At 38.4% G+C, this 20,825-nt stretch overlaps 1 protein-coding gene across 7 annotated transcripts in view; it reads left to right on the top strand.

The window, feature by feature from the left end:
• ITGA6 (integrin subunit alpha 6) overlaps positions 1-20,825 on the top strand; it is a 100,164-nt gene that overhangs the window by 73,084 nt on the left and 6,255 nt on the right. For 3 of the 7 annotated variants that reach the window (XM_023730569.1, XM_023730567.1, XM_023730570.1), the window contains exon 24: positions 2,176-2,301. In XM_023730569.1, coding sequence (XP_023586337.1) covers positions 2,176-2,301 — 126 coding nt within the window. Of the gene's footprint in view, positions 1-2,175; positions 2,302-5,410; positions 5,541-7,737; positions 10,297-12,641; positions 14,766-20,825 lie in introns of those variants that run through there. The other 4 variants (XR_002823967.1, XM_023730566.1, XM_023730568.1 and 1 more) reach the window with 4 other exon arrangements.

Below are 20,825 nucleotides of genomic sequence, written 5' to 3'. Positions count from 1 at the left end.
GGTTGAGAATTTAGAGGGTTAATATGTTGTGGGGTTGTTAACCAATGTCATAAAACAACATGTGTACTACTGTTTCATGAGAAACTATTTGTTCTATAAGCCTTCATCTGAAGTACAATAAAATAAAAATAAAAAATAAAGGAGCCCTAAGCACTTGGCTGTTAACAGAAAGGTTGACAGTTGAAACTCACGCAGCAGCTCCACGGAGAAAGACCTGGTGGTCTACTTCTGTAAGGATTATAGCCTAGAAAACCCTATGGGGCATTTCTTCTCAGTCACATGGAGTTGCTATAGCTTGAAAATGACTCGATGGAACCCAACAACAACAGCATGCTTACAAAGGGAGTTCTGGGTGGTATGAGCCCCTTAACCGAAAGGTTGGAGGTTCAAGTCCACCTGGAGGTACCTTGAGAGAAAGGCTTTAAACATCTACTTCTGAATAATCAGCCCTTGAAAACCCTGTGGAGCACAGTTCTACTCTCACACATGTGGGGTCACCATGAGTCTGAAATGACTCCATGGCAACTGGTTTATTCTTAAAAATGAAGGTGTCCCTTCCAAGTGGTCCTCTTGCTGCAGTGACACACTGTCTGCCTTCCCTGTGCTAGATACTAGGGAGACAAAGGTGAATGAGATACAACACAGACTAATTGAAAGAATTTTTTTTTTTTTTAAGGAGTAGTCAGTTTACCAGTTACATAAGATAATCGACTATTATTTCTTCATTGATCTCTCACCATTTCTTATTTCTTCCTTCCTGGATGGGTGCCCTTGTGCTGGAACGAGTAATCTTAAGGAAGGATTATTTCAGCTTAAAGCTGGGACGCCTGTGGGGGAGAGGAAGTGAGTCACACTGGGGCTGGGAGCTTGGGGGAAACCTCATTTAGAGCATAACAGGAAATATGGTGGGTGATAAAAGTGTGTGTTCTACCTGCCTGTTACAGTCAGTATATGTGGCTGAAAACTCTAAATGCGAATTCCTGCCTATTAAATGTTGAAAGAAAAGCAACTCTCAAGTATTTTCTGTAGGTCAAATGAGGTTGATAACGATATTCTAGTAGAAGTGGAAAGGGAAGTACATTAATGGAAAGATTTAAAAAAAAAAAAAGAATCATAGTATATATAGTTTAAAAGTATAGAAGCACAGTGTAGGATAGAAGCATTTTTAGGCAGCATCCAGAGTCGAATACTTGGCTGAAACACGTCTCAAAAGGTAAATGCTCCCTCTGAGTTTTGTTTACCCTTTATCCTCTAAATTCAGAAATAACAGAAACTTCAAACTGGGAGATCTCTGGTCAGTGTGGTTTCCAAAATCAGAATCACCAGGTCTTTTATGTGCTTTGAAAGACGGTCTCCTGGCATCACAAAAGTCCCCTTGAATTCTCCTAAACCCTTATAACTGAGTTGTTGTGAATTGCCTCGGCAATTTTTTAGATTTTTGAATAAACATGATTTCTATTAAATTGGTACTTGCCGCCTATCGAATATGTAAAGCTTATGCTTCTCATCAGCTGCAGCTTAAGCTCTAAGTTGCTTCTGAATGAATCTAGGTTTCATTTGATTCATATGCATGTTGTAGAGGATGGCACCAAGCCATTTCAGGAAACGTTAGAGTTTACGAGGGTTCTTAGTTTGATATCCTAAGGAAAAGTCATATAGCTCCACCCCTATTTTCATATTTCACAACATCTTTAAAATCTGAATGAGGAATGTAGGCTAATTGGGCATACACTGGCCCTTTTATTTCCATTTCTGAAAGTTAATTAAAGGAAAATGTGATCTTTCTCAAAAAGATGCCAGACTATATAGATAAAACAGGATTGACTATGTATTGATAATTGTTGAAACTAGATGATGAATACATGATAGTCTATTATACAGTTCTCTTTACTTTTGCTGGTAACAAATTTTTAAAAAGATACCAAGGTAGCAGAGAAACTGCCACTTTGCCAGAACATCATCCAGCACTTTCCAGGTTCTAGGAAACAATCTCCAAGGAATGCCTCTTGAGGCAATATTCTGTTATTAAGGGAAAGAATCTTGGATCAGAAAGTCCTCTCATCCACCCATAGGTTGCATGGTCCACAGTGTGTTTGGAATCAGAATTACAAATATAAACTCCTGATACTACCTTTCTCCCTAGCTCCTGATAATGTGCTTTCTTTTGTGCCTCAGGTTCGTGTGACTGTATTTCCCTCAAAGACTGCTGCTCAATATTCAGGAGTCCCTTGGTGGATCATCCTAGTGGCTATTCTTGCTGGGATTTTGATGCTTGGTCTATTAGTGTTTTTACTATGGAAGGTAAGTCATATCTGGCGTTTGACTTTCATGATAAAACTTTATTTCATGTCTTTAAAAATGTGAATTAACACCAAGTGTTTTTCTTTTCTTTTTCATTACTTTTTTCCCCGATATTTCATTATGAAAATTTTCCAACATAAAGAAAATGTGAAAGAATTTTACAATGAACACCTATATACCTACCTACCTAGTAGTTTGTTTTTAAAGGTGCATTATTTGTACATGATTAGAAGTTTCTTAAAATGTATAGACTTTGGAATCCCTTGTATATAATTTAGTGTGTTTGGCAAATCATTTTAATACTTTAACATTGTCTCCACCTGAGATCAAACTCTGTATCTAAGTCAAATTGTCGAGTATCAAATTAATCTGGATCTGTATTCAGTTTCTGTAAGGAAATGTTCATGGCAACCGTCAAGGTAGCCATGAGTCAGAATCAGCTCAAAAGCAACAACAACAGTGGTCGCAGCTAGGAGTAGAAAAGCATGAAAATGAATGAATGACTCCATCCCTAGGGGTCATCATAGTCTACATAGGGGACAAGGAAGGTTTTTTCTCAAGATGACATTCCTTATTAGAATTTGGGGACTGCAAATAAAATGAAATATCTTCCACTTGCTTCCTTCTAGTAAATAGTCTACATTACAAAAAAAAGTGTATATGAGATGATCTCATACTTTGGTTGCCAGAGATTATGACCTATAGATTTTGGATTATTTCCAGTGAGTAATGGAGGTTCACACCCTTATCTGTAATCCCAAATTCTAAAAAGCTCTGAAAACTGAAAGTTTATAGTGACTTACATGGCAGCAAACCCTGATGTGATACGAAGAGGGGCTATTTATAGTCTTTATCCTTTATTCATTAGTTTCACTACAGAAATATTAAGATTTTGTGATGACAGTGTCATTTTGTGTGCACCATATTGTTTTTCTAAAAAGCAAAAAATTCTGAATTCCAAAATACCCGTGGTGCAGAGTTTTGGATGAGGGACTGTGAACCTCAACTGCCAATCTTCTTGAATCAAACACCTCCTTATCTGAGGAGTATAATGGATAAGGGTTCAGGATAGTCTCCCTTTAAAATACTAGGCATCTCTTTTTTCTTTATTTTTCCAAATAATTTCCTTTTGCCAATCTAAGATCACTTTCTGGTGTCCTCCAAATGTATGTTTGAATCTTGGTATCTGCTCATGCCAAGACTCATCCCGAAGTGGGGCTTCAGCCAGCCTACCTCTGATGTGAAGCTCAGGCAGTAGGTTTCTCTGGCAGGCACAGCCAGCCAACATAGAGATGCCCTGAAAATCATTTTGCTATCAGAAACTGAATTTGGGGTTTGATATTTGAGGATGACCTTATCTGCTCTCTGGAAGAGGTCACGAGGACAGTCTTCTTTAGAGCAGTTCTTATTGTCGGTCTTTAATGAGGGTGTAAACATGACGGTGGGTTGAGATTTAAGAAAACAAGCTGTGTGATTTTGGACAAATCATTTCACTGCCCTGGGCACTGGTTTGTCTCAGCTGTTTAACAAGTGTGTTGGACTAAATGATCTCAGTGACTACTTTGAAAGCTCTAAAGTAGCCAGACTCCCAGGCAGACTACTATAATCAGTTAACTTCTGCAACTCCCCTATGAAAATCATTTTTATTACATTATAGACATTATTTTTTCTTAAACCGAACTATTTGATTTTTATGTATTAAAGTTACAAAATATTAGGGTCAGAAAGGATGCAAGCTTCATGGTCTTTAAATTGGGTTTTGCATATCCACGTAGGTGCCAAGGTTAAGCTAGTCAAGTGGGGCTTGAGCCTTCATCCCTACTTCAGTCATATCATGCTTTAAATACTGGAATTCTACATAGAATTTTGTTTGGAGGAAAAAGAGAAAAGACCTCTGAGCTGGTCCAGTTACCTTCATTTTGCAGACAAAGACATTCACGCTCAGGGGTGTTAAGAATGTTGTAAAGTTGGACAACTCTCAGTTCCTGGTCCGTTCCTCTTTCCACCCTTTTTACGAGCACGTGTTATTGAAAGTTTGCTGGGTGTGTTCACTGTGTATTAAATTAAGAGTTGCAAATAGATACCAGGGTAGTGTAGATCAGTACTGCCCAGCAGAGTGTTCTATAACGATGAAGATGCTCTGGAGCTGCACTGTCCAGTAAGGTAGCCATTAGTCACATGTGGCTTCTGAGCACTAGTGTAACTGAGGTATTGAATTTTACATTTTACTTCATTTCAGTTAATTTGAATTTTAATAGCCACATAACCAGTGGCTTCATGAAGTTGCCAGCCTAGGAAGCAGAATTTTGCAGAAGGACAGAGATTTATTTGACTAAGTGCTATTTCAAAGGGCAGTTCCATGGCCTTATGAACTAGATAAAAGTAAATAGAAAATTTCTCCACTGCTGAGTGAAGGAAATTATGGTGGAAAGTAGAATTATACTTTTATACTCATTTAGAGTGACCTAACCAGAGGAACTTAAGTTTCTACCACTTGAGGGTTTCGTGGTGGTTCAGAATTTCAGAAAATGACAGCAATCATTCTTTCATGATGGTGTGTTCGAATTGTGATTTATCCCACCTATCCAAAGGCCTCAAGTAGATGGCATTTGTTCCATAAAACTTACTCTGAAAGGCAGAAAAATACCCACGGTGTGTCTATATTTTATTTGGATTTGTGCAAAGTCTTACTTAGAGAATTCTTTTTCTAACCTTTGTCTCAAATAAACTGCAGAAGTCAATCTTTTGCCTATTTTAGAGTCCGTATTCTCCTGCAAGGAGAAACCACCCAAAGCTACAATCAGATGTGTATACAGTTTCCCTTTTAAAATGATTTTTGTCCTTTTAGTCTCTGTTCCAAATAGAAAAATCAATTAGCTGACTAATCTCATCCATAAAAATCTCTGGCCAGAGAACTGTGGTGAAAGAGTTGGGTTGAATGCTGTCACAATACCTTATAGTGCAGCGGCTGTTTGCTTTGGGGTTGACCCATAGTGGTCTCTTTGTAAACAAGCTGTTAATAGAAAACAGGTGAAAATCTGAGGTTTTCTTTTGTTTAGCTCTTATACACAAAATTGTAAAATTGACTAAATACCTTGCTTCCTTGTAGTGTGGTTTCTTCAAGAGAAATAAGAAAGATCATTATGATGCCACATATCACAAGGCTGAGATCCATGCTCAGCCGTCTGATAAAGAGAGGCTTACTTCTGATGCATAGTATTGATCTACTTCTGTAATTGGTAATTGATCGATGTTTTTTAATTGCTAGCTCTGGGACCTGCTGTGGTTGTGGTGGCTAACTTTAAGAGCAACAGCTTGCTATGTGTGTCCCATTAACAGATGTTTCCAAATGTCCACACTGGCTTTCCTTGCTTAGATTTATTTTATTAAGTACACTTGAAAGCTCACAGTTTTTAAAAAATGCACAAAGAATCTTTTGTTGCAGGTGAGTTGCTTTGTGTTATCGTTGTTACAGATCACCCATGGCAGTGAACAAAATCTCATTCATTGTACACACAAAAGGAGACTCTAGACCTCCATCATAGCCCAGTTTGCCACATGTTGTTAAGTCTCATTATGTAGCATCCCACTTGGGACTTTCAAAGATGCATAAGAAATCATTCCAGATTTCTTGTCCATTTTGGAGTTTTCCACAAACAGAAGCTTGTGTTGACTGCCTAATTAACCTGTTGCATGTTGGATCCGTGTTCTTCTTGATGGCGAGGCTTTGTCACTGTCATCTTTTTTGATCTCCTTGTCCTTGCTATAAAGTGATGGGGGAAAGCTTGGAATGCTTTTGTTGCTCAGAAACCATCTTATGCTAGCTAAGCATGCAACTTCCTTTTCTTGCATATCTACTGCAGGTCAAAGACCATTACAACAAATTATGACTATCAGCATGATGGAGATCATGGCCATCTTCAGAAGATGGTCCTCTTACCTAAGTAACCTTCAGTATATGGAATTTTAATACAAAAAGTGCTCTGGACAGTTATTTCAATATGTTGTAATGGAATTTGACCTTGTTTCATGTTCCTGGAAATCTTATTCAACCTTGGGTCTCAGTTGATTTTAAGTTCATGTTTTGCTTCTCTATTTGTAAATCCATGGAAACAGGAATTGGTAGTGATTCCTTTTTCCATTTCTGTGGGCATGAAAAGATAGAATTCCTCCTATAATCCCTTTCCAAGGCACTATTAGGATGAATCCCAACATTGCCTTTGCAGTTTTCTGTATCACCCTTAATTTCCCTCTTTGTTTAAACGGGGCAGCAGTCACATTTTGTAATAGGTAGGTACTTTGACTCTTTTGCATAGAAAAATAAATGAGTCAATGTAGAAGGGGCCGTAGAACAAAATTTCTTTGTCCATTTTGCCTGTTGATTTAGTGATAACTATGCACATAATTTTGCCCCATGGCATTTTTATAACAGCATCATTTAACATAAACATTCTGTTTCTGTTGATGTCACCTAATAAATTTATTAATCAACCATTCTAAGTATCTTCCTCATCCAGATTTCTTTTGGCTGCATTTCTAAATTGAAAATATGTTTTAAAAAATCATGTATATATTTTATTCATTTAAAAATATTCAGTCTGATTAAAAAATGTTCAGATATGTTCTTGATAAAAATAGACTTTGGATCAGATCGAATATTTTGTAATGAAAAAATATATTCATTAACAATCTGAACATAGTGTCTTTTTCCAAAAGAAAGAGAAATCAGAGGGTCCTCTGAACCTTAGTGCAATGAAAACTGTCCTCAAGTCCTAAGCGGTATATGATTGATTTTATTGCAGGACAGTTACTACATGATTTATTAATAACTCAGTTTAAATTGGAAGCATAACAGCCAATCCAAGCAAAGTAAATTACCTTTCAGCTTAGCTAATGAGAGCTGTGATATGTGTAGTAGAGCCTCAGAGAAGAGGGAGAAGATTCTTAAACTGACCCATTAAATTGGATGCTGGCTTATTTAAATAGTAACAGGTAGAATATCTGTGACCTGATTTCCATTTTATTAGTTGGAGAGGAGCATGATATAATCTTTGTTTTATAGCCCTAAAAAAAATTGTTCTTAAAATGACATTCTAAGCATCTGAAAATTAGATATTTTACATATAATATTATTTAAAAAAGGAATTAGTGTTTCATAAACTCTTTAGATGGTTAGTAAAGAGATAGCTTACATTGTTATAAAATATAAAGACAAGATAAAAATAGACTGTATTTCATTTTACAGCTATTTTTTTCTTCCCTTTATTCCTATTGGCTGTTATCTTTTCAGACCTATTAGTTCTTTCTTAAAAGAAACCATTTTTTTTCTTAGTCCAAAGGTAGGCATAGCTGAATAGACAGCTTAGACACTCTCATGTAGGGCACCTGCTTTTTCTGAGATTAATTCATTTGTTTTTCTCTTTCCCCTTTCCCCAGTGTGGCTTCTTTAAACGCTCTAGGTACGATGATAGCGTTCCCCGATACCATGCGGTAAGGATCCGTAAAGGAGAGCGAGAGATCCCAGATGAAAAATATAATAACGATAACCTGGAAAAAAAGCAGTGGATCACAAAGTGGAATGAAAATGAAAGCTACTCCTAGGGGAACCAAAAAAGCGCCACAGTACCCAAACTGCCTTTTTTTCCCCTGCTCCCAACACAGAAATTCAAATGGATTTTAAGGCCCTTCAATACCCAAATATTGATTGCAGACTGACTACACACAGTACGAACATACAGTTTTAACTGTGGATATTGTTACGTAGCCTAAGGCTCTTGTTTTGCACAGCCAAATTTAAGACTGTTGGAATGGATTTTTCTTTCACCGCCTTAATTTAACTTTCTAGGTTGCCTTTGATTTAGGTGTGGCTGACTTACACGTGCTGGGGAGGGCAGGGGCCTGCCGGCTTGTGCTCACGTGACATCCTCTTGATAACCTTGATAACGTAGCTGGGGGAAGGCGCCGGTGGTCACCATCCCAACCTCAGCACTGCTTCTGCAAACGTTCTTCCCTTAGGATTGGAGAACCTGCAAGTCAACTGGCCCACGTGACAAGACTCTGTTGCCAGGGTAGTTGTTTTTCAATTTAAATGCTGTCTTAAATTAAATGTGCAATAGAAGGTGATGTTGCCATCCTGACATCTTTTTCCATTTCCTGGATGTGTGAGTGCTTGCTCATACCAAATGCTTACAGGCTTCATTCTTTTTTCACTAAAACACCCAGGCGCAACAGATTAGAATGCTAATTATACTTATTTGTATATATTTAGACCTGGTATTTATTTTTTGTTTTTACAAACCATTTTGTTATTGACAGGCCAAAGATTCTCCAGTTGACCCTTCAGGTTGGTTTAAGCAATCAGAATTAGAACACGAGAGGTCATTGGTTTGACCTAAATTATTTACTGCAAAAGGAAAATACTAATTCTTTATAAATGTACTAGAGCGTTGTTTTAATAAGTTAAACTTATCTGTAAATGATAACATCTCCCTCCATGACCACCCCCACCCCCTTCCTCCAAACCAAAAGGTTTAAGAAATAGGATTAATCGTAAGGTAATTTCATTCTTATCAGAAATTGGATATTTTGGAGTTTAGAGCCCAGTGTGGATTTCTGAATTCCATACTGTAACTTTCAGGAACTCTTGGACAGAATGGGTTTGTTCATTAAACTCCAGGGCAGTTCACTTACTGCTGCAAATACTGTATATTCAGGACTTGAAAGAAACAGTGAGTGCCTATGGTGGGGCCAAACCCATCCCATGTGAGACTACTACTGAATATCTGATACCAAAACAGTGATTCTAGTCAGATAAAAAACATGGCTTTTAAGTTTTTAAATGTTATTAGAACCATTTAATCAGTGAGTCAGTGTTCTGTTTTGTTTCCTATTCTCCCTTACCCTATATTGCCAAATTGGCTTTGGAACTACTTTAATAAGACATTGTTTGTTAATTGTAAAAATGGAAGAAGAAGAAAAAGACAATTATTCTATACATTCAATCAAGTTTGAAGAGATATGAAAGCTGATTTTTTTTTTTTTAATTACTGTGCTTCGAAATGTTAAGTTATGGGGAGCAACAGCAAACAGGTGCTAATTTGTTTAGATATAGTGTAAGCAATGTCTCGATCTTTTAAAAGAACAAAGTATATAGCAATATGTGGCACTGTTGCTTTAGAGTTTGAACTGCGTTTTCTTTTCAGAGATCGTACACCCTCAAGGTAGTAAGGGCGTTGTTTTGATTGTACTTTGGAGTTTTCAATTTACATGAATAGTTATACAAATGATATTTTGTTTACAAAAAGTCTCTAAAACAGGGTCATAACAGTATTTAAAATCTCAGTTTCTTGCTTAGGTAACTTGAAGTCTAGTGCTTTGTGGGTTAAGTCTAGGCTTTGTGGATTGCAAAGAAGCTGATATTTTGAGAGTGTTTATAGACCTTTGTTATAAAAATGAATGTCCTGAGAAGCGGGGAGGGTCGGGTGGTTCAACAACAAAGAAACAAGGAAGTTGTGGCATTTGAATTTAGAGTTGTTGAAAATGTCATCTCAAGTCAAGTCACTGGTCTGTTTGCATTTGATACATTTTTATACTAACTAGCATTGTAAAATTATTTCATGATTAGAACATAACCTGTGGATATTTGTATAAAAGTGTGAAATAAATTTTTTTAAGAAAAAGGTCATTCTAAATAATGCAGCATTGTATATGTGAGAAGAACTCTAAAATTATAGACGACAACCGGAATTGCCTTCCTTTTCATCAAGCCAGACTAAAGTTTGCATTTAGAGTACCAAATAGTTTTCAATGTTTTTATTACTCTTAGTGTCCTGTATAATCTCAGATCCGTCAAACATACTGGTACAATGTGATTGAGGGTTTTTTGGTTTTGTTTTATTTTTGTTTCTCGGGTGGGTTTTTGTTTTATTTGTTTTTTTTTATTCAACTGTTCAAATCTTTACAGTAATGTTCACCTTTACAAGTAAAAGAAAATGGTCTTAAAGATGGTTTAGTCACGATATCTGCCAGTTGGGAGTTGTGTTCGCATTGATTCATCTGCTTCAAAGGCTTGTGCCTGTGAGGGATAGGGTATTGTTTAGCAGTGATACCATGACACGAAGAATCAAAGTTACTTCCTTCTTTAATACACATTTTGGAAATGAGAGCAGTCCAGCTATGATCTGTGTCATTATACTGATCACAAGGACTGGTTTGGCAGAATAACCAGTCAGAAAATATTTTCTTCGCCAGAGGACTTCATTTAGATTTAAGCAGTTTTATGAAATTGGTCTAGCTGGATTATCATAATGTAATAAAAGAAAATGAAGCATGCATAGGGCGCCTACACAGTATAACGTTCCCTGGCCTGAATACATCTCCAGTCTAAAATGTGTTTGGTAGATTATGTAATCATTTCACACTGTATTCTGTATTATATATTCAGTCTTAGTCTGCTTGGCTCTTTGGATATCAGACAGGTATCGCCACCCAAAGAAATGTGAGTGATGCTTTCTAATGATGTGAACTGGTGGCTGTGAACCTTTTAAAACCATAGTTCACATATCCAGTCTCATGGATATACCTAGATTTTAACAAAATCCTAGAAAATTTTGCCTGGAAGGAAGTTACTACAATAATGTGTAATCATCATAACCATCAAGAGTCTATCAGGATACAACCAAACACCTCATGGGAATTGGCTTCTTGGGTTAGAGGTTTAGGGTCATGGTTTCATGGGACGTCCCAGGTAATTGGCCTAATATGGTATTTAGTGCTTCAGTTTTACCCCCTAGTTTGTTGCATAGTGCACGGGGTCTTAAAAGCTTACAAGCGGACATCCAGGATACAATAATTGGTCTCTGTTCACCTGGAGCAACAGAGGAAGGAGAGTCAAGAATAGGAGGAGGAAATAGAATACATGGCTAATTGCCTCCATGACCAACTGCCTCCTTTGCCATGAGACCAGAACTGGATGGTGCCCGGCTACCATTACTAAACATTTTGATCAAAGATTCTGTAGCAGAATCCTGATCAAAAGGGGGAAAATGTGGAAGAGAATTTCAAATTCTCATGAAATCCATACTTTCTGGAGCCATTGAAGCTAGATGAACCCCTGATACGATTGCCCTGGAATAACCTTTAAACTTTAAACCAAAAATATCCTCGAAAGTCTTCTTAAACCCAAACAATAATTTAGCTTCACTGGTAAGAAATGTCTGCCTTGAGCATTGTGCTCCTTGAAGATCTGTCTGTGTGGGATCAAACTGACAACAGTAACACGAAACATTAGATAGGAAACTTAAGGAGCAATAAGTTTGTTAATGAAGGAGGAACAATTTGGAAAAGGAGGATGAGAATGGTTGCACAACTTGAAGAATGTAGGCAGTTTCACTGAATTGTACATGTAAAAATTGTTGAATTGGTGTATGTTCTGTGTATATTCTCAACAAACAAAAAAAGAATCATTGTGCTACAGAAAAATGCTCAAAATTTCCTCATACTGCAGGGGAAAAGCAACCAAAAATTGCTTTGAGGGCCCTCGTTGGCTAAGTCACCCTGCGTCCAAGAAAGAAGTCGGGAGTTGTTGTTTGGCGAAGGCTACAGCGTAAATGAGATGGGGCTGGAGGAGTTCATGGTGATGCTTCATGTGACTCCTAAGATTCCATGCCTTTCCCTCCCTCTCAAAAAGTCCTACAGGAATGCCTGTAAGTGATAGTGGCATTAAGATGGTGATATCCTTAGATCCACTTGGATCCATAAAGGAAATCACTGGAAACATTGACACTTTAGTATTGGTTACAGATTACTCAGCATGCAGTCATGGCTTGTGCCCTGTGGTTGAAAATTAGTATTCTAGGATGTGGCGTAGATGTAGGTGGAGAATGCTTTGAATTGTCCAGGCTAGGGAAGCAAGGATAAGACCAAGCCTTCTACTCTAAATGAAAACATCTTAATGAGAAACTGGTCTTTAGTACACTAGCACATGAAAGGACGAGGTGGGAAGACAGACTGAGATGGATTGTTTTGTTTGAAAAGAGTGAAATACTGTAGGTGGTTGGGTTCCACATAACTACATCCTCAGGGCTGAGAAAGCAGGGATGTGGAAGAGTTGTTTGATCAGTTTGGGTAGCATAAAGTAAATTAATGATGAAAGGCAGTTCCTCAAGGCCAAAGGATAGGGTCCTGCATTGAGGAGAAGGCGAAGTACAAAGAGATGAAGGAAATGAGCTTCAGAATGAGTTCAAAAGAGTGACTATTGCAGAGAAGCTAGGGGGCATCTGTTCTTCCAGTAGGCTGATTATGGTCAAATGGTAAGTGTTTTTCTCTCTCATGTACCTTAGAAAACAGGTTCTGCTGGCTCTGAAAGGCATCTGATCCAGCCGTTAGAAGGTGGAAGTGCTACCTAGCAGTGGCTGAGGCCTGGTCCGCGGAGGTGTTCCTAACAGGCATGGTGAGAAGGCGAGTCATAAAAGGATTTGTGGGTAAATCCTCTAAGGATAAATGAACTGTGAAACAAACCAGAGCAAGGAAACTGGTCCAGCACAGTAAGGGTGGACCAGCTGCCACAAAGGGCCAAACTGAGCAGGTAATGGTTGATGATTACACTGGAGTGCGGGTGCAATCTGTGTAGCAGTCCACAAACTTTAAGTGCCTCAATCTTTTTGCCCATGCCCTAGAGCCAGCTCTCGGGCTGGCTGTGCTAGGGTCATGAAAACGAGCAGAGACAGAGCCATGTTAGGAGAGGTCAGGTAAAATTATACACTATTCATCCTTCTAGAACATCTACCAAAAATCACAGGAAACTGCAGGGGCAGATTGTGCTTCTCTTCATACCTCAAAACCTAGCAACGAAGTATTCAGTTCACCAATAACAGCTGATAGAGTTAAGTGAACCTTCTATTAAGATCCTGTTGTTCTGAAGCGGAGATATTTAGATGTGATTTGATCATTTTTTCTCAATTGAAAGGAAGTGGACACGTTTCTAGGAATGTTAAATTGGGTACAAATATGTATAATATACAATATGCATACAAATAATATTTGTATATACATACAAATAATTTAAATCAGACCTTTCAATGGAAAATTATCTAAAACAACAGATGGTACTGACAAACATAAGTGAATTCACTTTATAGGAAAAAAAAAAAAAAGTTGTCATCGAGTCAATTCCGACCTATAGCGACCCTCTAGGACAGAGTAGAACTCCCCCAGAGGGTTTCCAAGGCTGTAAATCTTTACAGAAACAGACTGCCACATCTTTCTCCCACAGAGCAGCTGTTGGGTTCGAAAAGCCAACCTTTTGGTTAGCAGCCGAACTCTTAACCACTGTGCCACCAGGGCTCTTTATGTTATATAGATAGCAGAATTAGTAACTTTGAATTAAGACATCACTGGTTGACATATACAGTCAGCATCTGATCCTGAGGGTGTAACTTACCCTGGAGCCAATCCCCATTCACAGGAAATTGTGGAGCAGAAGGGCTCAATCTGGGCTGCACATTTGGATCACCTGGGGAACTTTAAAGACGCCTGTTGCCTAGGCTAACACCAGACTAATTACATCAGAATCTCAGAGGGTGAGACCCAAGCATAGTACTGTTTAAGTGTAGCCAAGGTTGAGAACAACTGCTTTAGGGGCCCTTGGATGGCCTGGAGCTTTATCAAAAGGGCTGTACCCACTGTCTAGAAATTCCTCGTTTCTGCTTGTGGTACTTTCACTGCACCATTAACAAGAGCTGAAAAGCTAGAGGTATATTTATGATAAATAGGAAGGCAGTCTAGCAGGCTGCTTAAGAATATGGCTCTGGAGTAGGACTTCTGAGGTGTGAATTAGCTTCACCTTTTTGAATATATACTTGGGTGAGTTACTGACACTTCTGTGCCTCACTTTTTCATCTGTAAAATGGGATTGATGGTAATTCCCATCTCATAGATTCTTGTAAGCAATAAAAGACAGTCTGGAAGTGCTCAATAAATGTTAGCTATTTTTATTATACTTGTTTATTATACAGTCATAAAATGTTAAGATAGGAGGGCACTATGGAAATCTAGTTCTACGTCCTCGATTTCACAGATGGGGAAACATGGTTTATTTCAGTTGTGACTGGAACCTTTTGTCTCCACACTCTCCAATGTCTACCAACCCATGACTTACTAATGAGTATTACAGCTACAATCTATAAGCCTAAGTATCCTTCACTAGCTAAAAAATACCGTGAACCTAACTCAGATTTAAACTGCTTATCAGCATAGGTCATTTTGCAGAAAAACAAGATTGACCTTTGTTCCATGTTAAACTCTGACTTAGCCCTTCATGCAATGACCAAAAATGTAAGTTTAGGTCGGGATCAGGATCCAGCTCAGAAAGTCAGTGTGTTAAGAGAATCAAGTAGGCATCCAAAAATTGCTATGTACTGATTCCTCTTGGTATTTTTTTTTGAAATAAAGAAATGTAAAAAGGATAGATTCCTTTTTTTGAAACTTTTCTCAGAGTTCTTTACATACTGTCCATAGTTTGGTTCCCTTTAGGGGGAAGGCAAACTGCAGTGTTACTGCTTACAACCTTGACTGATGTGCAGAAGAGGAAATGCTCACAGAGCCTACCTCATGTTTGAATCACATATGTTAGACCAGAGTGTGTCACTGGAAGAACAGAGTTTTAAAAACTCCCATGTCTACCTCTCATATGTCACAATAATACATTGATCAAAAGACGTGTTAAAGGCAAAGAAATGCATTATTTGCCCCTCAGAAGACTGAGGGGTTGTTTGGTTCTAGGGTGTCATCAAACTGCTGGTAGAATTGAAGTGCTAGGGAACTTACCTAACTGGGGAAGCCTTCCCTGACTGGGGAAGTCTTAATCAACAGAGTGGTTAAGAGCAGTGCTTCTCACACGTGAGCATGTGGAGGAGGAACCCCCCAGGGATCTTGTTAAGAGGCAGGTTTTAATTCAGAGCGCTGCTATTGAGCTTGAGATTCGGCATTTCTAACAGGCCTCAGTTGCTGCCATGGATTACACTTGAGGTAGCAAGTGTCTTTGGGGTCAGTCTTTGCTCAAGTCTTTGCCACTTCCTACTTGTGTGACCTTGGGCAAGTTTACTAATGTCCTATGCCTTAATTTGCTGATCTGTAAAATAGTATATTTATGGAATAACTAGGGTTATAACCTAGGTCACCAGTGAATGGACACCATACCACCCATCTCTATACAATGCCAACATCCTCAATTGTGGGAATAAAGAGCAACGGGGTGCATTTTAGTCTGAGTATATATATATATAGCTTTCACTATCTTGACAGGATAGATAATAGTCTTAGGCCACTCTTGTGGACCCTGCTTTCAAGATTGCTGCTCTGCTAGAAGCAAAATACCATTACAACTGAATGGTATACAACATGCCAGTTTTTGTAGGTGACCCATTGAAACAGTGATATGTTGATCTGCTTATAGTAAGTTCTCTAAATCAATGACGAAAACAAAGAATTTGAGATAATGTTCTGTCTGGCCCTAACGCTTAAGCTTTTGCAATTCTATATTTCCTTTCTCAAGCAGCAATTATTCTTCAGTTATCTTTTGCCTGTTCCCACCATATATAACCCAGCTACCCCTGCCAGAAAACACACACACTAAAATAAGTAAAACTCCAAAGCCATTCTCGTAGATACAGTGGATTGGTTTGCTCAACCTCTACTCCACCATCCTTCTAGTTGGAAGGATTAGAAAGCAAACTTCTTGCAGTTAAGGCGTTGCATGTGAATTAGAGTCTGTGAATTAGATACACTTGTTTAAGATCTGAACCGTGGACTCAAGGTGGTTGCTTCTGCTAGCAAGCATGGTTGTGCAGACCTGAGCTTTTTCTGTGTCAGTGTTCAGTGTCTTCTAGCTTTCTGACCATTAAATAAGGGTTAACTGTTGGTGGCCTCTTGATTCCATTTTCCAGACCTTGGATTGTACTTATAAATATTTGTCTTTGATTCAATTTCCAAGGACCTCCTCAGAGCTTCCCAAGTGGGTCAGTTCTGCATTATTCTAGGAGTTTCCTTCAGAGATTCAGCCTAGAGTCCACTTCCGTCAATGTTATATATATGTAACCCCCTGAATTAAATCCCTTTGTGCCAGTAATATCTAGAGTGGTTTCTGTTGTCTGCACCGGACCCTGACTGATATGGCCACCCAACAAAATGCTAAAATATCTGGGAAATTGAATGAGAAAATAGGCAGAGAGGAGGTAGCTACCTTCTTCCAGCTACTGCTAGATTCAAAGTACTTTTACTGCATTTAAGATCAACTTATGGGGCCCTAGTAGCACAGTGATTAAGAGCTCGGCTGCTAACCAAAAGGTTGGCAGTTCGAATCCACCAGCTGCTCCTTGGAAACCCAATGAGGCAGTTCTACCCTGTCCTGTAGGGTTGCTATGAGTCAGAATCAACTCAACAGCAGCGGGTTTTTTGTTTTTTAAGATCAACTTGATTCTCCAAGATATGTCCAAAAAAGCTCACAACAGAGTAAATTTTGTTCCTTGTTTTTTCTAAATCTCTGAGAGAGGGCGGAAATATATACATTACCTGACTCGGGAAGGAAAAAAAAAAAGACGAAAGAAACTTGAGGGGAATAAAAGTAGACAAAAGTGTAAAGAATCTTCTTTAAGTTCAAGAGAATATCATTTCATGGATTGAATGTGCTTATTAAATACCACTAATCAATTCCAGCAAAGATTAAGAAATCTTCACTTTGCAGAAATTTTTGTCAGTACAATATAACAAAACATATTTCCAGTCTGCAGAACATCGAAATGGGTAATAAGTGTGTGATGGTTTTGCTAGCCCAGCATCCCTCTCCTTGTGACAGGATCTGCTGTATTTTTTGGAAAGCCTTCCCTCTCGTAAATACAGTCCAGTCTGTGTGGTTGGGGTAGTAAACCACCTCTCCACAGCTCTCCCCAGTTTCCAGGGGTGGAAATATGGCCCCAGCCTTGCCAGTCAGTCCTGGTGTTTTTCTAGAGTAATTAGGGAGAGAAGTGCTCACTACTGAGATTTTGCCCATCAAGGTCTGTGGAAGCCTGGTGTCACTATATCTATCTTTGCCGTTATGAAAAGAGTCAGCCTGATAATGAAGCCAATGCCAAGGAAAGCAGAACTGAAATATGGGGAGAAAGAGGAGGGCAGGACACATTCTGGTGTTCTTCTGGATCCACCATAACTGGAGAATTTTCAGTTACAAGAGACAAAATAGTCTTTCTTTTCAGGAAATTTGAGCTGAGTATTCTGTACTTGAGTCTACAAGAGTCCTGCCTGATACAAAGTAAAATCTGTCAAGCTCATCACCTCTCTGCAAGGATTATTAAAAGAAAATAGATATTTGGTTTTTCTGAATTTCCTTTCTTAAATGTTTTACCCAATGGATTTTTCCCATCTCTCTTCCCTTAGCTGTAGCCGCACCCTGCTTCCTGCTTCACAAAGAAAACGGAAATTATCATATAAGGAGCATCTCTATTTTCTGCCTAGATTTGGACCCTGGTCTAATTCTAATTTAACACACATGTTCTCTTCCCTAGCATCCTCCTCTGTAAAATAACTACTTTGTTGATTAGTGTCTGTGCCATAGGAGGTACTCGATAAAGAGTAGCCATAGTCATTGGAGAGAGCGAGTGACTCAGGCAAGGTTACATAGTTAGAAAGCAGTGGAGCCTTGATTCCAACCCAAGTCTGCCCACATCCAATTCCACACATTTCTTAAACACACTTAAAATGCATCCCAATCTTAAGCATGTCCTCTTCCCATCTCAGGCAAACCTTCCAGTCCTCCAGGACCTTATTCAATAGTTAACTCTCCTTTATATCCAGCTTCCCTCGTTAGTCCCTTGCCTGCAATTAGACATGATCAGGATTTTCACATTGTAAAATACATAAATAAACTCATTTTCAACTCCATAGTCCTTTCCAATGAGTGTATTTATTTACAGTTATCATTGCTACTTCCTCCCTATAATTCAGCTTCCTTGTCCCTGTTCTCAGAAATCACTTACTCCAAAGCCACCAACCTTTTGGTTATTAAATCTAAAGTATGTTTCTCAGTCCTCATCTCACTGAACTGCTAGAGGATATTTGGCAGTATTGAGTGTCCCCTCATTTTTTAATACACTCCCCTAGGCTTCTGTCCTGGTTATCTAGTGCTGCTATAACAGAAATAACCACAAGTGGATGGCTTCAACAAACAGAGTTTTATTCTCTCACAGTCTAGTAGACTAGAAGTCCGAATTCAGGGTGCCAGCTCCAGGAGAAGGCTTTCTCTCTCTGTCGGCTCTGGGGGAAGGTTCTTGTCATCAATCTTCCCTTGGTCCTGGAGCTTCTCCCTGCAGAAACCCCGGGTCCAAGGGAAACACTGTGCTCCCGGTGCTGCTTTCTTGCTGGTATGAGATCCCCATGTGTCCATGCTCGCTTCTTTTATAGCTCGAAAGAAATTGGTTTAAGACACAACCTAATGTAGATAGAGTCCTGCCTCATTAACATAACTGCCTCTAATCCCATCTCATTAACATCATAGAGAGGGTTTACAGCACATAGGAAAATCACATCAGATGACAAAATGGACAGTCACACAATACTGGGAATCATGTCCTAGCCAAATTGACACATATTTTCGGGGAACACAATTCAATCCAAGACAATTTCTAATCTTGGTCATCTCGAATAGTGTTGCTTTTTAGGATTGTGTCTCTGGCTATCATTGTTTCTCTCGATTCACACCCTCCCTGGTGATCTCCACAACTCCACTTATCTGTATCAGAGACAGAGGGTTGTTTTTCTATACTCATTCTTTCCTTCTGTTGTTGTTAGGTGCCATCGAGTTGCTTTCAACTCATAGCGACCCCATGTGACAGAGCAGAGCTGTATTCTGCATGGTGGGGGCATCGTCTGACTCCTCGTCTAAATTCACAAGGGGGAGGAGAGAGAATCAAGATCATCTGCATCAGCTCAAGGCTGATTCCTATGAGGTGGAGATTAGGCATACGTTCTCCAACCTCTTTACCAATTTTGACGCTGGTCATCCCTCCCGCACAGGGCCAGATTAAGGCATGTGAGGGCCCTCTCCTCTGCTTACGCACACATTTGAACGAGATATGTGAGATGTATGAGTGTGTGTGTGTGTGTCTTAGTTATCAATGATGTAACTTCTTTTTAAATGTGACTATAATATTAGTGATTGAATGCAAAAGTGGCGTATGCCATTTTATCAGAATGAAATAAACTGGATTATAAAATTTTTAGTGGATAAGGAGTATTAAGATTTAGGGCAGTGTTTCATTCTGTTGTACATAGGGTTACTATGAGTTGGAAAAGACTCGATGGCACGTAACATCAACACAACCACCACATTTTCTACAAAAAAGAATATTCCATGTATTCTGCAACAAAGAAAATGAGTCAGTGAACTTAATTGTTTCAACAATCAATGTAGAATTCTGTTGATCTCCCACAATGAAAAATTGACTTTCACCAATTTTGCTTTAAATGGCTCATACTTCAATTTTGATGTTTGTTTCATAATAAGTGCCATAATTATAAACAAACAAATGAAAAGAAAATTTAATGATCAGAAAACAAATTATTACAGCAAATTACTACATTTTATTTTTAGATAAATCTTTCATCTCTAACATGTTATAATGAAAAACATTTCTATCTTTACTGTTACAAATTATTCAATGATTTCATTACAATTAAGCTGCCAAACAATATCTACTTCTATTCATAATGATAATGAATTGAGTCTTTCTTGAATCATTGTTATATATTGAGAGTTTTTGAGTCTTTTTAGGGATGAAAATGAGCATTCTGTTGTGCAGTTTGTGATTATTAAAGTTAGGAATATTCGTAAAGCAATTTCAACATTGGGAAATACATGTTGTATTTTATCTTCTGTTACGGAGTCATACATTCCTATGTGAGTAGAATTTGTAAACTGTAAAATCTGTAAACTTAGTTCTCATGTAAGAATGAAAATTGTCACACTTCTCTGTAAAGGTTTGCATTTAAGCCATTGAGATAAGCCTGCAGTAGTTTCTTGGATGTCTTCATGCATTCTTCATCAGGTACAGCCATGTTTTTTAATAAGGAAAATCTATTGGAAAGAACTTCATACACTTTTACCCCTCCTTTCATGCAAGTTCAAATGTGTCAGTGATGGTGTAGTATGTGGTTAATGCAAAATTGATCTATGGCACTCAGTGATACTTCTGGAGCACTTCCATCATTTACTTGTTTCTCTCTAATGCTTCTGCGATGGTGAACTGCTTGATAATCAGTATTTAGCAAAATTTGTTTTGTTGTGCTTTCAAATTTTTCAAAATCTGAAAGTATGTAGATACACTGTTAATGACTGGTAGAAACCTGTGCATGTCTTTGAATTTACTTCTGAATCTAGGAGAGCTTGACTTGTCTGATGAAAATATTGCAATATATTAATAATCAGCATAAATACATATTCTAGTGTTTGCATTTTGTTGCTGTAAAAATGGCAT

The sequence above is a fragment of the Trichechus manatus genome, unplaced genomic scaffold (genome assembly GCF_000243295.1).
Source record: "Trichechus manatus latirostris isolate Lorelei unplaced genomic scaffold, TriManLat1.0 scaffold00037, whole genome shotgun sequence".
Lineage (NCBI taxonomy): Eukaryota > Metazoa > Chordata > Mammalia > Sirenia > Trichechidae > Trichechus > Trichechus manatus.
Note: the sequence above shows the minus strand (reverse complement) of the source record. Positions and strands in the feature narration are given on the sequence as shown.